General features: G+C 39.5%; 1 protein-coding gene across 1 annotated transcript in view; it reads right to left on the bottom strand.

Annotated features, from left to right (window-relative positions):
- Positions 1-17729, bottom strand: part of LOC145984027 (DNA-directed RNA polymerase I subunit RPA1-like) — a 314984-nt gene that overhangs the window by 210974 nt on the left and 86281 nt on the right. Inside the window, exons 16-17 of the mRNA XM_083117344.1 lie at positions 14110-14268; positions 9004-9170 (exon numbers count right to left, since the gene is read on the bottom strand). Of these exons, the coding sequence (XP_082973470.1) occupies positions 9004-9170; positions 14110-14268 (326 nt within the window). The remainder of the gene's footprint in view (positions 1-9003; positions 9171-14109; positions 14269-17729) is intronic.

Genomic DNA, 17729 nt, shown 5'->3' with positions numbered 1-17729 from the left:
TAGAAACTGTCATGTTTGCTTTAGAAGTTTTAAAAGGTGAGTAGTCAAATTTCTTACCATATTTTGTCATAAAATAATGCAAACTGAAATGTAAAATTCAAAATAAACTCTGAAACATGGCATTTACAGCTTATTTCTGAACAGAGCCCTTTTCCAGTTTAAATTATCCTGAAATTTATGAAAAATGCCAGATCAATAATTAATCCTGCAGCAAAATAAGTATTGGATTGTGGACTAAATTTGTAATATATTCCAATAACTATATAAATGACTAGAATATTTTAGAAAGAAACATCCTTACATGTTAGCATGAACTATTACTTAACTTGCTCATCCACAGAGCTGGCGCATGGATTTCAGCTTTCATAAATAATAACAATAAAAAAAAGTCATGAATGTACCTATTACGTTGGACACTTATTTTTTTATCTACTTGCTGAAATTCAAACCAAATTTCAGAAACTTTTTGAGATTTTATTTACAACAACAACACCAAAATGTCATATTAACATGCAGAATTTCAACTCAAACTGTAGTCAGCTTCTGTATCAACATTTTAATTTCCCACTGACTGCAAATATGTGAAACCTAAATGGCCATATCTAGATAAAATTTTATCCAGATTTCAGATATCTGAATATTGAATTATAGTTTAACCATTTTACAGACTCTCTGCATATTCTTTATCTATCATGTCCATATTTCTACCATAAATATTCCAAACAAATCTGTTCATTTATCTGTTTCACAAATTCTCTGCATATTTAAATGTTTACCATTTCTTTCCTAAAACAGATGTCTGCATCAGTCAGTTCAGTATAAATGGATAAAGTATTCCATCATGCTAAAAAAGGTAAATTAAGCTTAGGATGTGTGTACAGTTTCATATATAACATTCTCAGTTTGTGGCCCTGGTGCAGTGGCACCTTTGACCTGCTTCACATCTTCCAGTGTTGCTGAAGCTACTGCCATACACAAATTTTCTTGCAATTATTACATGTTCATGCAAACAAGCAAAAAAAAAAAAAAAGCTGAAACAAACTGCAGTTTTTGTTAGTAATACAATGCACATGGTGGTTCAGATCTGAGTTTAAACTGTAGGTCTAGTCTTGATCATCCTGTCGGTGCATAAAGTGGACTTAAAAAATTAAATGCCAAAGAGGAAAAAAAGGAAGAAACAGACATGTAATCCGGGTTCCATTACACACACACACATACATACATACATACATACATACATATATATATATATATATATATATACACACATATATATATATACACAGATATATATATATGATGAAAGGAAGGAGGGCCATAAGGGCTAAATAAAAAGTGAAAGGGACAGAGGAAACACTCACCGGACACAGAAAAAATTCAAATTTTCGTGATGGTATGTCACATCTTCAGGACTAGAGAGACGTTGTAGTACTTGGTGACAAGAAGGAAGAGTAAGCATGACCTGCAGTGTTGCCAGGTCCCGAAAAAAAAAAAGTGTTGACAAATATATATATATATATATATAGATGGTTCTTTCGCCAGGCTTGTCGAAAACTGTGAGTGGTGGGGGGGGGGGGGTTTGGTTGGGGAAAGGTGGTGGTGAGGGTGAGGATAGGGGATGAGGGGCGCTACTGGGTGGCCTTGTTCAGGCCTGGGGGTGTGGTTGCATTCATGGTCGATATGTAGGCCCTCTCCCATCTTCTACGTATTGAGATGTTGGTGGATTGGGTCAAGGAGTGGACGATCGCTACCTGGAAGCAGTCATTAAAAGGAATATTGTGGTGATTGGTGTGAATGGCAACAGCAAAGTCCAGGTTTTGGGTAGAGGAGTGGTAGTTGTTGATGCGGAGGTTCAGGGCTGTGGATGTTTCCCCCAGGTAGAAGCACACACAGATGTTGCCCGTGAGGATATAAATTAGGTTAACCTAACCTGGCAACACTGCTGGTCATGCTTACTCTTCCTTCATGTCACTAAGTACTACAACGTCTCTCTACTCCTGAAGATGTGACATACCATCACGAAAATTTGATTTTTTTCTGTGTCCGGTGAGTGTTCCCTCTCTCCTCTTTCACTTTTTATATATATATAATGGATAAAAGCAAGGAGGGCCAAAAGGGCTAAGTAAAAATCAAAGAAGGTAAAAGGAAACAAAATTAGCGAAAATTTTGAATTTTTCTACTGTCTGGTGAGTGTTTCCTTTTACCTTCTTTGATTTTTTTATATATATATATATATACATACACAGGAATAGGATCAGAAAAGTTGCCAGAAGGGCGGATAAATATTAATGATGAAGGAGACAGTAAACACTTACCACACGAAGAGAAATTATTCTATATTTCGCGATCTGAGTCGCATTTTCAAGTTGAAGGAGAAAGATCGGCGTTACTTAGAGAAGAGGCACAGAATACTGACCGTAGCGTCTCTACAATCAGTGTTGCCAGAAACAGTTGATAGATGACGAGAAGTACTTTCACCAGTGTTTACTGTAAGGTGGGTGGGTAATTTTGGGGAGGAGAGGAAAGGGTTACTGGTTGGCTAGGTTGAGTCTGGGGGGGTATAGTGGCATGCATGCCCGTTATGTAGGCACTTTCCCATCGCCTGCGGAAAGATGTGTCAGAGTGGGAGGGTAAAAGATGGATGATGGCAACATGGAAGCAGTTATTGAAGGTGGTGTTATGGCTGTTGGTGTGGATGGCAACAGTGAAATCAGAGTTTTGGGTGGAGGAAGGAAGGATTATTAATCCTTAGATTCAAGAGGGTGGAGGTTTCGCCTATGTAGAAGTTGCCGCAGATTTGGCAGATGAGGGTGTAAATTAGGTTGGATGAGTGGCAGGTGCCCTTAGGGTGAAGGGTGAACTTGCCTGCCGCTGTGGGGATCAGGAGGGTGGGGGAGGTGATGAGTATGGGGCAGGTCTTGCATCTGGGTTTGTTGCACCTGTGAGCTGGAAGGAGTGGTGTGGAAGGGGTGGGAGTGTTTCGGACCAAGATGTTTTGGAGGTTGGGGGGGTGATGGAAGACGACCCTAGGTTTATCCCGAAAGATGTCCCTGGTATCAGGATCACTGTGCAGGATGGGGAGGAGGGAGTGGAGGGTATGTTGTAATATGGGGGTGGTATTGGGTGATCAGGGTTGGAGGGTTGGTCTTGGGTTGTTTGGTGCAGTTGTGGGAGTTGGCTCTGGTGATTTGTTTGTTAATGAGGGTGGAGGGGTAGCCATGGTTGGTTAGGGCTTGGTGCAGGTGTAGGTTGTAGTTTTGGCGGGATGAGGGGGATGAGTTGAGGCGCTGGCCTCTGAGGGCAAGGGAAAATGGGATTGCTTTTTTGGTGTGGTAGGGGTGTGAGCTGGAGTAGTGAAGATACTGGAGGTGGTTGGTCGGTTTAATGTGTATGGAAGTTTCCAAGTGGTCTCCCGCAATGTGGATGTCCATATCTAGGAAGGTCACGTGGTCTTTTGAGTGGAACCAGGTGAATTTGAGGGTAGTGAAGTTGTTCAGTTGGTTTAGGAATGAAATGAGGGAGGGTTCACCATGTGTCCAGAGGAGAAAAATGTCATCTATGAATCTGAGCCAGAGGAGTGGTTTCAGTTGCTGAGAGTCAAGGAATTCCTGTTCCAGCCTGCCCATGAACAGGTTGGCATAAGAGGGGGCCATGCGGGTACCCATGGCTGTGCCACGGAATCATTCCTTAACTACCGACCCAAACCCCACAATCCCAGCACTCACTTCCTGATACAACTAGCCAACCTTGTACTTACCTGCAACAACTTCTGCTTCGGTGATCAACATTACCTGCAGATACGTGGCACAGCCATGGGTACCCGCATGGCCCCCTCTTATGCCAACCTGTTCATGGGCAGGCTGGAACAGGAATTCCTTCACTCCCAGCAACTGAAACCACTCCTCTGGCTCAGATTCATAGATGACATTTTTCTCCTCTGGACACATGGCGAACCCTCCCTCACTACATTCCTAAACCAACTGAATGACTTCACTACCCTCAAATTCACCTGGTTCCACTAAAAAGACCAAGTGACCTTCCTAGATGTGGACATCCACATTGCGGGAGACCACTTGGTAACTTCCATACACATTAAACCGACCAACCACCTCCAGTATCTCCACTACTCCAGCTCACACCCCTACCACACCAAAAAAGCAATCCCACTTTCCCTTGCCCCCAGAGGCCAGCGCCTCAATTCATCCCCCTCATCCCGCCAAAACTACAACCTACACCTGCACCAAGCCCTAACCAACCGTGGCTACCCCTCCACCCTCATTAACAAACAAATCACCAGAGCCAACTCCCACAACTGCACCAAACAACCCAAGACCAACCCTCCAACCCTGATCACCCAATACCACCCCCATATTACAACATACCCTCCACTCCCTCCTCCCCATCCTGCACAGTGATCCTGATACCAGGGACATCTTTCGGGATAAACCTAGGGTCGTCTTCCATCACCCCCCCCCCCCCAACCTCCAAAACATCTTGGTCCGAAACACTACCACCCCTTCCACACCACTCCTTCCAGCTCACAGGTGCAACAAACCCAGATGCAAGACCTGCCCCATACTCATCACCTCCCCCACCCTCCTGATCCCCACAGCGGCAGGCAAGTTCACCCTTCACCCTAAGGGCACCTGCCACTCATCCAACCTAATTTACACCCTCATCTGCCAAATCTGCGGCAACTTCTACATAGGCGAAACCTCCACCCTCTTGAATCTAAGGATTAATAATCCTTCCTTCCTCCACCCAAAACTCTGATTTCACTGTTGCCATCCACACCAACAGCCATAACACCACCTTCAATAACTGCTTCCATGTTGCCATCATCCATCTTTTACCCTCCCACTCTGACACATCTTTCCGCAGGCGATGGGAAAGGGCCTACATAACGGGCATGCACGCCACTATACCCCCCAGACTCAACCTAGCCAACCAGTAACCCTTTCCTCTCCTCCCCAAAATTACCACCCACCTTACAGTAAACACTGGTGAAAGTACTTCTCGTCATCTATCAACTGTTTCTGGCAACACTGATTGTAGAGACGCTACGGTCAGTATTCTGTGCCTCTTCTCTAAGTAACGCCGATCTTTCTCCTTCAACTTGAAAATGCGACTCAGATCGCGAAATATAGAATAATTTCTCTTCGTGTGGTAAGTGTTTACTGTCTCCTTCATCATTAAAATATATATATATATATATATATATATATATATATATATATATAATAAATGTATACACAGGGTGCTCAGAAATTTCCCTTACAAACTCCTAGGGCTAGTAGAGGGTACTGAGTAGACAATATTTGGAATAAGAACCCATGTCTGGAAACGTACCGTTTCCGTGCTACAACCATGACAATGTGTCAGATATGCTTGTGTCGGTATGCAACCGGGTAGGCAGTATATGACGTCAGAAGATCTCCTGATGGCACGTGACATCTACCCTCCCATGGTATCCTGACTGGAGCCCCATTCACGTGCCTGTGCGTCTCCGATGAACATGGTTGAGTACACGTTTGCAGATGTAACGAAATTTATATTATATATTGCATTTCATTACATACGTAAAACGAAAGTGAAGCGTCTCTCGGATAACTGTAGTAGTTCTGCTTTTCGCCACTAGAGGGCAGGCCCACTGGACTTATTTTGATTTGACTTAGAATATGCAGCCTCCTGGTGGTGCTTTTGGGCATTACAAATTGCAGCTTGTTTTGCCGTTGAGAAACACACATCACTCGGCTCTCGGCTTTAGCAACAGCAGGAAGTAACTTCACTTTTCCTTTCCGGATGTCTCAACCTGGCCTACGTGACCGATTGCAGCAATGCATTATGCTTTCACTGTACTTCGCCAATGATTGGCAACCATTTGTATTTTTGGCTAACCATGTGAAACGTAAAATGGTTTCCGTACAAGTTTCATATGTGATGAGAGTAACACATATTCTGGTAACGTGTCTTATATCATGAGGTTGAATTACAGGTACGTAACTTTAAAAAGTGAAGGATTTAGTGTTTGCCAAAAGAATATCGGTTCACGTACGAACTATGTACATATCTAACTAACTCGTACCAATGCCAGTGTCAGAAACAATATTTAGTAGTGCATGAAAGTTGTGAACTTTAAAGTTACTTCTGAAAGTAACTATAAATGTGCTAAGCCGTAAAATCTTACTTCAAACTATTATGACGTAAAAATTAAGATATTGCTAATCTTTACGCAATCCATTCAAAATCTTCCATGAGCTGTGATCATATTCTTCGTTTTCATGAATCATTCTAAATATGTTGCGCACGTTGCAAATTAGTTTTTGAATTAATTTTGAACCAATTTTCGTATCTAAAATTGATCGTAATTTAATTACTGTAAAGTAATTGAATTCAGAGAAAGTATACGTATACGTATTTCAGTCGACACCTTACATATGCACTCCCTTTAGTCATAAATCGATTACCATTACGCTTACCTTTAACCAAGTAGCATTAAATTTATGGAAGTCAAAATTTTGTGATTAAGTGTGTAAATTTTGGTAAGCTTAGAAAGGCTTTATTCTGCTAAGTAAGAACATACATTCTATGGTCAGGTAAGATTGAGGAACGAAAGAAAGTTGGTTAAACATGAATGAACAATTTTGTAAAATTACTTTGTGTTTTTTTTCTTTTTTAGAGAATGTTGGCATGTGGATTAATGCCAGATGAATGTACATAAATTTGAATCCTTGCGTTTTTTGTGTGATACAGATTAGTGCAATTTTGAAACACTTTATTGTGAATCAACTATTTTGAAGTATTGTTAGTGTTGAAATATTATTAGCTCGTGAATAGAGCGATTGTTAAATGTTGACGATGTAAGTGCGAATTGCATTTAAATAAAATTTTGTTGTTACATTGTTCTTACTTGTTAGATTCCTTCAAATGAGAACCAAGTTGTTCCTTTCAGAAATATAAATAATCTCAATCTAGAACTAAAAGTCGCATCCTTTGCATGAATGCAGAATGAATTAATTGCATGGAGAAAAGTACATGCATGGTAGATTTAAGTAATTGCTATTGCATATATGTACATAGTATTTGAAGTGCTTTGTCTTGCGCCAAGATTAATTCGTAGTAAGAGTGTATGTTTTTTTTTTCTCTTAGGTGTCTTACCAGCAAGTTATCAGAAACCATGAACAGTGAGATATTATTACAGTATTTTGTTAATTGATAGTTTGCCTCTTGTTGCAACTCTCCTTGGGAATGAGTCATGTTTTTATGGTATTTCTTTTTATTAAATTCTGAAGTGATTTAATTCTAAACAAAAAAAAAACACCTTTTTTTGTTAGACGTTAAAACTCATGGTTTGTGATTATCTGGTTTATCTTCTTGTCCTAGCACGTTCTTCCAATTTTACCACCTCTGGTCTAAGATTTGAAAATCGTACCGGACGTCACACAGAATACATGGACATGATCCTTGTGTATAGCACAGCAGAAGGGAATGGAAGAGCAGCTCATCAGCTGTATTAAGAGCATTATCCACAATGTGCAACTCCATTGCATAACCTTTTTGCCAGCATTACGCAATGACTCCGAGAACAAGGTACCTTTACCACTGACAGAAAGGACTGTAGTAGTCCAAAGAGATGCTGCATGTCCGAATTGGAAGAGGCTGTACTGCATCACGTTGAACAGGACCCATCAAGAAGCACGCGAACAATTGCACGTGCAATGGGTGTTTCTTGCAGCATCATGCGGGGGTTCTGCATGAGCAACAACTACATCCTTACCACCACCAAAGGGTACAGGCTTTGAGACCAGCAGATTTTGTACCACGAGTTAACTTCTGAATGTGGTTTCTGCATCGCTGCATCAACGAGCTCCAGTTTTAACGTCGAGTTCTGTTCACAGATGAATGTAAATTCACTAGGGAGTGTGTTCTCAAGTCTCGAAACAGTCATGTGTGGGCAGAGAAAAACCCTCATGCGAGGCATATCCGGGGATTCCAGCACAGATTTGCTATCAATGTGTGGGCAGGTATTCTGGATGGTTATGTGATCGGGCCGTACCTGCTTCCAGCCAGGCTAATGGGTGCCGTGTACTTGATCTTCCTACAGGACGTATTGGCCCTGTTCTTGGATGCTGTGCCACTGAACGTCCGTCAGGAACTGTGGTTTCAGTACGATGGTGCACCGCCTCACTTTACACGTGACGTTCGGAGACATCTTAACCAAAGATTCGGGCAAAGATGGATAGGCCGAGGTGGTCCAACCGCATGGCCCCCACGATCGCCAGATTTAATGCCATTGGACTATTTCTTGTGGAGTCGTATGAAGAGTATGGTGTACGAGATTCCTGTAGAGACAGAGGACGAACTGCTGGAATGAGTTATGGTCGCTGCACAAGAGATTGACGGGACATCGAGTGTGATGGAGCGAGTGTACCGGAACATGATTCATCGGTACAATGTGTGTAACGATGTTGGTGGTCATCACATCGAGCCACTGTTCTAGTTGAGCAGTGCCGTATGCGACACATCCAGTGCAGAAGACAGAAACAATTCGCTGCATTCCGCTGCCGACACAGGTGTTATTGTGATCAATGAATAGTATGTCTCTTTTTTATTCCCTTGGCATTGTTACCAAATAAATTAGTTTGTATTATGGACTGAGTCACACGTCATTCACTTCTGTACATTATGTAACAGCTCATTTGACATGGTTGTAATAAATGATTACACTTTACGTCATCAGGTAATCTTCTGACATCATGTACTGTCTACCCGGTTTCATACCAACACTGGCACATCCGACACATTGTCATGGTTGTAGCACGATGGGTTCCTATTCCAAATATTGTCTACTGGGTCCCCTCTACTAGCCCTAGGAGTTTGTAAAGGGAATTTCCGAGCACCCTGTATATACATTAATTATACATATATATCTCGCAATTAGCTAAAAAGTGATGCTAAATAAAAATGCAACATGCAGAGAGAGTGAGATGAATGAAACTGTACCTGTTAATATCACTAGTAAACTTATCTAGTGTTGATTTATAATGTCTGTCAATATTTGCTTTCTTTTTAGGGTCAGAACTGGAATAGGCTTCTTCAAGTGTGTCTAGCAATTCTCCTTTAGTGAAGTATTTTAAGCCAAGTCCACCAGCTGCAGCCAAGTCTCCAGCCTAAATTAATGAAAGTAAAACACTTTTGAAACTGAAAACCAATTACAAACTGCTGAGCTCTTGAAATACACTGGTCGACAATTGCTAAGGAACAAACACATATTGACCCATATCTTTTTCATACACAACTCTGTGTCAGTTTGTTGCCAGAAAGAGACCAGTAGAGGGCAGCAAGGAATCGTTGTGCCCATTCAGAAAGGAATGTATGCGCTTGGAGCATCGTTATCAGGAAAAGCCTGCAGTGCTGTGGAAGGAGGTGGTACCCACGGGAGACAGTCAAACACGGTAGAGCGTTGGCAGTGCAATACTGGTGTGCAACAGAAGAAGCATGTAGGAAGATGGTGAGAAGAGTACATTTAAGTGATTACGAACGGGGCAGAGTGGTTGGTCAGCAGAGTCAGGGCGAAGTGTCACTGAAGTGGCACGTGTTATGGGGGTATCGAAAAGTGTAATTTCCCGACTTCAGAAAGCTACTCGTACCAGAAAAACAGCTTTGTGTATGCATTGTGGAGGTTGAGGAAGGTGTACAACTGCTCGCCAGGATCGGTACATCATCCAGGTGGCAAAAAGGAATTGATCTGCCACTAACTAACTAACTCTCTAGCCTTCTTAAACCCAAAGGTTTATGGCTGCAGCAACACAGGCCTTCCATCTTTCCCTATCTTCAGCAAGTTCTATATACTCTTTTCCATCCCTACTGATTTCCCTTAGGTCCATCTCAAACGTTGTCCCTCCATCTTCGTCTTGGCCTTCCTACAGGTCTCTTACCATCAGGTTTCCCAACAACAATCCTGTAAACTCCTCTTTCCTCTCCCATTCGTGCCACATGGCCTGCCCACCTAAGTCTTCTTGATTTAATTATTCTAATAATATCTGGACATGAATACAAATTATCTAGTTCTAAATTATGTAACCTTCTCCACTCACCTGTCTCCTCGTCCCTTTTAGGTCCAAAGATTTTTCTAAGGATCTTATTTTCAAATACTCTCAATTTATGTTCCTCTTTCAATGTAAGGGACCAAGTTTCACATCCATATAATACTACAGGCAAAATTACTGTTTTGTATATTTTAACTTTTAGTTTCTTAGATATTAAACGAGAAGACAAAAGTTTATGAAGAGAGAAGTAACATGCATTTCCTGAATTAAGCCTACTTTTTATTTCCTCTTTAATATAATTTTCATTTGTTAATATTACTCCTAAGTATTTGAATTTGGAAACTGGTTCAAACGAGTTGTTATCAATAATTAGATTTTGATTATTACCTAACACTTGGTTCGGCCTGTACTCCAGCCCAAATTGCTCAAGACCTTGTCAGTGCTTCTGGTGTCCGTGTGTACCCAAAAACCATTACACGACGACTGAATAGTGGTGGGTTGTATGCCTGGAAGCCAGTTAAGTGTGTCCAATTAAAACCAGCTCACCGTCATGCCAGATTACACTGGTGTGTGCAGCATCGTAACTGGGACCACGACAGATGGGCAAATGTGATGTTCTCCGATGAATCGCGGTACTGTGTGACAAGTGATTCTGGACATCAAATGGTGTGGAGAGAATGTGGAACACGATATCATGCACAGCACATCTGTGAACGTGACAGGTATGGGGGACCCGGAGTCATGGCATGGGGGGAGGGGGGTGGCATAATGAAAAATGGGAAAACACCACTGCACATCTTCACCACAGAATCCGTTACTGGAGCACTGTATTCTACCAAGATCCTGGAAGGTTATGTTCGTTTTTTTCCGGGTGCAGTTGGCTCCGACTTTCTTTACATGGATGTTCACACAGAACTGTCCAAGTGACAGAGACACTGGAGAAAGAAAACATCCTGCATGGACTGGCCTGCATATTCACCGGATCTCAATCCCATCGAACATGCAAGAGATGCTCTCGGAAGGTGGGTTGCACAAAGGAATCCCCCACCCCGGACCCTCCAGGAGCTGAAAACTGCACTTCAGGAAGAATGGGACAATATACACCTCGTGCTCACGAACGCTCTCATCCATAGCATGCTAAACAAGTGTGCAGCTTGCTGTGCAGTCCGTGGTGGGCACACGCCATACTGATTTCCTCTGGACTCACTCTACACATGCCAAATTGTGATTCATGTGCTTTCCTCACTTTGTTTTGCTTATGCTGGTTTTGCTTTATGACGTCCTGTTTCTTTGGTTGATGGGGAATCCCCATCATCTTTTTTCAATAAACCTTAACTGATATCTGTACTTATATATTGTTCATTTGTTGCACCCTGATCACGTAGTCAAAAGTTATTGGTCAAAACGTGTTTGTTCCTTAGCAATTGTTGACCAGTGTAGTTACACTACAAAAAAAGGTGACAATGGAATAAAAGTTCTCAAAAAATACACGCAAGTTCTTTCAAATAAGCAAAAATGTTTATGAACTAGAAGAAACTATCATGGGGGTAAAATATGATAGTATGTTGAATAAGAACTGAAACTTTTGGTTTTACTTACAGGCAAATATCAAATAGAAAGTTCACTATGGTTTATCAAACTTCAATTTTTCTACAGAAGATTAAATCCTTGATAAGAAGAAATAAAATATGACAGATAAAGTCAGTGTAGACAGAACAAAAGTGATGATAGGAATGCACTAAGGGAAATGGAAGATTTTTCTTAGTTTTTGCATCCGTGTGTCTGGAGGGAGAGATAGTGGATAAATGGTCCCATCTAGTTCATCCCACTTTGTGACTCACTCTCTGAACTCACACGTCTAGTTGGTTACACAGTGCAATACAGACTCGTTTACTTTGTTGATTTCTTATAATGTAGTGTATTTGATATCTGCACCATTTTCACTATGTTCTGGAGCAGTGTACAGTGTGGTGTTGCATGTATGTGTTAACCAATCAAATGAACAAATAAAGCTGCAGATAGGCATTTGTTGAATCTTCCGAACTCAACAATGCTTTTCCTGCATCCAGGTGCGGTTTCCTTGCACAAGCGTGATATGGAATGTACTTGCAATACACCTGGTGTCAAAAAAGTGCAGCAAACTAGACTGGGCTAATGGGTTCAGAACAGTACTGCAGAAATATTTTGAGACTTTATTCCCCAGCTTGAACTTCAAAAGTTGGATTACACATTCAAATGAACCAGTTTATTTAGCCAGGGTGATTAGATGGCATCTGAGATGTGTGATTTTTCTCACACCTTATTGTTCTAAAGCTGCCATTACAAGTCACAATCAGGTGGTGCTTGTTCTGTCCTCCTCCTCTTTCACTCTGGCACACTTCGTTCTGTTCATACAGTCTTGCTAATTTGAAAGTTATTTTATGCTATATGTGGCAGTCCTTTTTGCAACTGATGCAATTTATTGACTGTGGTGTTCAATATATTTTCAAAATAATATTAATAATAAAATGATACATAGAGTTATGCATATTTAGTTTTTGACGAAAACACAAAACGTGAAATAACACATTGCAATTTTAATTTTTTATGTTTCTGAAAGGTGTGAAGTGCATTTTCCTAGTCTGTTTTGCCATTCATGAAATGATGCTAAATGAACTGCAAAATAGACTCTTAAAAACAAAATTTAGAGTTTATTTACAGACGTGACACATTCTGAAGTTTGAATTATCCTGCGAGTTATGCAATTCATTAAATATTGATTAATTCTGCTATAAATATTTGAGAAGCAAATATGGACCCTTTATACAGTAATAAACTTAATACTTTGTTAACTACATAAATGTGCTATGAAAAGGGATATGTCTATTATGTGTAATAAGTGCACTTTTCAAATCAAATTTAGGATTATATTCACAATTTTAAAACCAAAATATCATTTTATATACCACTTTTGATCCGATATTTCATCGCTAAAACACAGACATTTTATTTTATTTACCGCTCTTGAACCAGATATTGACTCTGTTTTAGTACAGAAATTTTGCTTTTCTATTTACCAAAAACATGTGACTCTAATTATACATCTTGCTCTAAAACAGTAGTTCCCAAAGCGTGTGAAATGTTTCAATATTTTCACCGAAATGACACTTACTTGTTGTCTACACATGACTTTGGAATCGGTTCATCAGTTTATGTTCAGAATTGTTCCAAATATGTGCTTATTTTTTAACTTAAGGCAAGCAACCTAACAACACTAACTGAGCATTGCAAATGTTAAGATAGGTCTACATTCTGACTTGGGCACTGTGGAAAAATCTTCAAACACTAAGGGCACCATCAAACAAAAATGTTTGGGTACCCCTGCTCTAACACTTCTGCACCATGCACTACATGGCCACTTCTAAATTTGTTAACACAGGAGAACTCAATGACAGTCCATTGTCCAGTCATATAGAGGACCCAGGTTCAATATCAGATATGGGGGTGCACATAATAGTTCATATCCAACATTAGGTCTAGTCTGAATTAGCCTATCTGTGCATAAAGTGGACTTCAAACTCACAAAACTTAAACTCCTCTTGTTTCAGCTATTCTCACACACTTGCCTCACCAATGTCAATTTTTTTCCTGCATGTACTGCAAAACTTGCAAATGAGAAAGCAGCAATATAATTGGTCCTCTTTCCCATCTTAGTCTTGTGCTCCTCAACTACAGAATTAAGAAGGTGATTATAAAAGTGACAGTCAATACATTAAATATGGTTTTCGAGGGGGGAGGGGGTGAGATAGCATGAGTAGGTGACTCATTGTATATGCACCATGATATTCCACATAGGCTTCATAGTAACAGATCAAACAACTAAAAAAACATTTCTTGAACCTAAATTGTGCTGCACATTGTATACAAGACATAATTTTTGGTCACTTTCCCTATCAAAACCAGGGTACATTACGCTCGCATAAATACAGTAATATGTCTCAGCCATAATAGGAATACACTACTGAAGAAAATCCATTATAACCAAAGTAATACATTCTGGGTGCTATTTTTGTCTACCTACCTCTCGAACGTTCTTTATTACTTTAGTTCTCTCCTTATCTGCAGTGGGAACCACAAGTATATCCTCCACACCCAATGAGAATCCTTCTCTTTGAAGAAAGCCTGTAAAAAGTCTTGAAAATGCACTCAGAAGTTGGGATGAACAAGTGCCGCCATACAACTGAAAATAATAATAAAAAAGCCATAATCGTCTAATTCCAATGCTTATTATAGAAGCCATGTATGTGTGTATCAGGGTGGCTACAAACAAGCAGAAATGAAAATCCCTGACTTTTCCAGGTTTTCCAGGACAAATTTTACATTTTCCCCTGAAAATTACAAACTAAACTAAATTGATATTTTTGCAAATGGAAATAATAAACTCATACAGATCAAGGCATGGATTTGTTAAGTACCAATATTATATTCTATGAAAATGACTTAACTTCTCTAATTCTCTATGATTTGAATTCAAACTGCAAAATAGTGAATTTGGAAAATTATTACAATTCACAAGCTAGAAAATAAAATACTTGATTATTTTTAAAGTTGTGACTAAATGAGATTAGAGTGAAGAGTGATTGATTAAGAAATACATTGTAATTTGTCAGTCTCCTTATACATTCTCAGTATTATACAGGGTGAGGATAAAGTCTTTACCTGATTATGACTATTTATATCTCAACTTCCACGGTAGATAGGCAAATAAAACCTATGGCAATAAGCAGTGCAATACATCAAGGTTTTTCCCATTTCTTTGTTTTGTCTGATTCTTATTCTGATTCCCATATCATGGCCACCACGTTCAACGGACATAACCTCTCTTGACTTTTTTTTTATGGGGTTACGTTAAGGACACAGTGTTTAGTTCACCAGTTCCTGATATGCAAACTCTTCAGACATGAATACGGGATGCTATAGAGATAGTGACGGAAGAGATGTTGGCAAAGACATGGAGAGAAATTGGGTATCGCCTAGACGTTCTAAGGGCAACAAAGGGAGCACATGTCAAAGTGTACTGAAGTTTACTGATAACAAAACATTATGAGTTCAGCTACCATTGCATATCTGTATCTAGCACAGTTCTTTAGCAATACAAGTTTGTAATCAGGGAAAGACTTTATGCTTTATGCTCACCCTGTATGTTGATATTTCCACTGAGGTTTGGAACCCTCTGCTTGAAAGACCCATGAGTGTGGACTCATTTTTTGATGAGATAATAAGATAAGAGTGAAGAGTGATTAAGAAATTCAATTTGTAATTTATCAGTCTCCTTATACATTCTCGGTATTATATGTTGATAGTTCCACTGAGGTTTGCAACCCTCTGCTTGCAAGAACCAGGAGTGCGGACTAATTTTTCAATGCATAAAGCTACTTCTCTCTTCTCTGTAAAGCAAACAACTTAACTCTTGCATATAAGTGAAACAATTGAATTGTACAAAAGAAAGTGTCATATTTCCTTACATTATCAATGGGATTTCTGCTTCAGTACAGTATATCCAAGTGAAGTACTGTGAAACTGACAACATACAGTTATACCATTATTGCTGACAAAAAGGGTATGTAAGTATTAGAAATTTAACGCAAGCAATTTATAGAATTGCATTGTATAGGTAAGTGACCTTGATATTTTTTACAAATTGGTGTATTTTTTTATTTTTACTATTTGGTGTTATTTTTTCCAAAAACTCTTATTTTCATTGTAGCGCATTTTCTGGCAAATACCTGAGATTATACCTTCATGGTGTTTTTAAACAACTGTTTCAAATTGTAAGTCACATGGCTTGCGCCTCTTCATGACAGTTTGATATCTTGGAAGTTATTTTGGGAAAGTTATGTTCCATACCACCTTTTTAATTTTAAGGTAAGAGTTTTAGATAATGGAATTTTTCCTGAATATACTGAAGGTTGCATAATGACCATAAGTGGCGATGCACCCAAAAAATTTAAATCAATCAATTTCACCTGACAGATACCGATATATTATGGCACCAAAAATGGCATTATCTTTTTTGATTTGTTAATGTTACGTTTCCCAAAATTCGGGTTTTGTTTTAAAACATTCTTCTGCCAAATATACCAAAACTTAATTCTTCCATTGTTCTTTTAAAATATTATTTTAAATTGTAGGTCACATAGTCTACATATTTTCGTGACAGTTTGATATGTTGGAACAGATTCTTGAGAAAGTAAAGGTAAAGTGCTCCCCTGTGCTTAGCACCAAGCCACGAAGGCATCTAGGTGGTGTGGATTTAGGACCCCACACGTTCTTGATCACGGCCGAAGGTGGGGGTGATGTGATCAGCACCATGCTCCTGGCTACCTTTACCAGCCCCCCAAAGTTTCCTCCAGGTACCTATTTGATACGATGCTGGGTGGGCGTCGGAGCTCGGTTCTCCCCTGCAGGGGATCGACAACGGGTCTTTCGCATGGTAGTCAGACGCCCTAACAACTGAGCTCCATTATTTCTCGCTCAACAAATGTCGATGGTGCGCACTTAGCTTGGTAATTCAAAACACATCTTGCGCAACAAATACTGAAGATGCGGCTCACGTGTGATGGTAGATACGCACTCGATCTCCTGTTAGAACCCTGCCACTTTGCTCTGTGATGCAAATTGTTTTGATAGAAGTTGGAAAAATCGTGGGAAATACATGTTTAAATGTGGCTGTTGAAATTATTCCATGTATAACAAGCTTTATAGTTTACTCTTGAATAACATGTTGGAAAACTTGCACGTTCTATGTACACAAATATGGCACATTTTGTTTCTTTAAGCCAAGAAAAGACAAGTATGTTGGATTTCACGGAATTTTTCGTTGTTTTAAGACTTTTTTTAAAAAAAAATCTCTAAAAACTCCAACAATTCACATTTTATGCCAAATTCATGTTATTTTGATATTTCGAATGGGTGAAAAATGCACATTCATAAACACAACTTCGCCGCAATTAACATTTTTCACGGTTTCTGGGTTTGTGAAAAATCAAAGTCCCTACTAATTGGAAATTACTTTCTGGGCACCCCTCATATAAATCAATAGATGAAAAGTGAAAATTTAACAGGGCTGGCAGAGAAAAGTCAATTCTTAAAGAAAGTGATATGCTTTTATGATTGAATGATTCAAGTAAATATGATATTAAAATATTTACATATTATTAGTATTTTTTTCATAATATTGGGACATTAACTTCACTCAGTGAGAGATTAATGACCATCTCTTAAGAATTTAAACAAAGAGGACAGAGAGTGGCATTAATTTCATTGGAAATTTGAGTAAATTTGAGGTTGGGAGCATGCACTTGCCAATTTTTATAATGTTCACCAATGCAGATTTATGTTTCACTTTTTCAATATATATCCCACTTTGTTGGATTCTTCTTGATATCTAAGAATAGTGCAATGTCATTGAAAATGTATGTTAACTTGTGCGAAATAAACCAGTAATACATCAGGACGATGAAAGAAAACCTTCGTAAGCACTGCTACATTAAATAAGGTGAAGTAAGCCAGAAGAGTAATAAAATTCCAGCAGCATATTTGCAGTCTAAAGATCTTGTTTATGCATTTGATTTTTGTTGGATGTTGCAGTCCAAAGACATCCAACAAAAATCAATTCCATTAGAGTGCCATGTATGCAAT

Source organism: Lepisma saccharinum, chromosome 2 (genome assembly GCF_977018435.1).
Source record: "Lepisma saccharinum chromosome 2, izLepSacc3.1, whole genome shotgun sequence".
Taxonomy (NCBI): domain Eukaryota; kingdom Metazoa; phylum Arthropoda; class Insecta; order Zygentoma; family Lepismatidae; genus Lepisma; species Lepisma saccharinum.
Note: the sequence above shows the minus strand (reverse complement) of the source record. Positions and strands in the feature narration are given on the sequence as shown.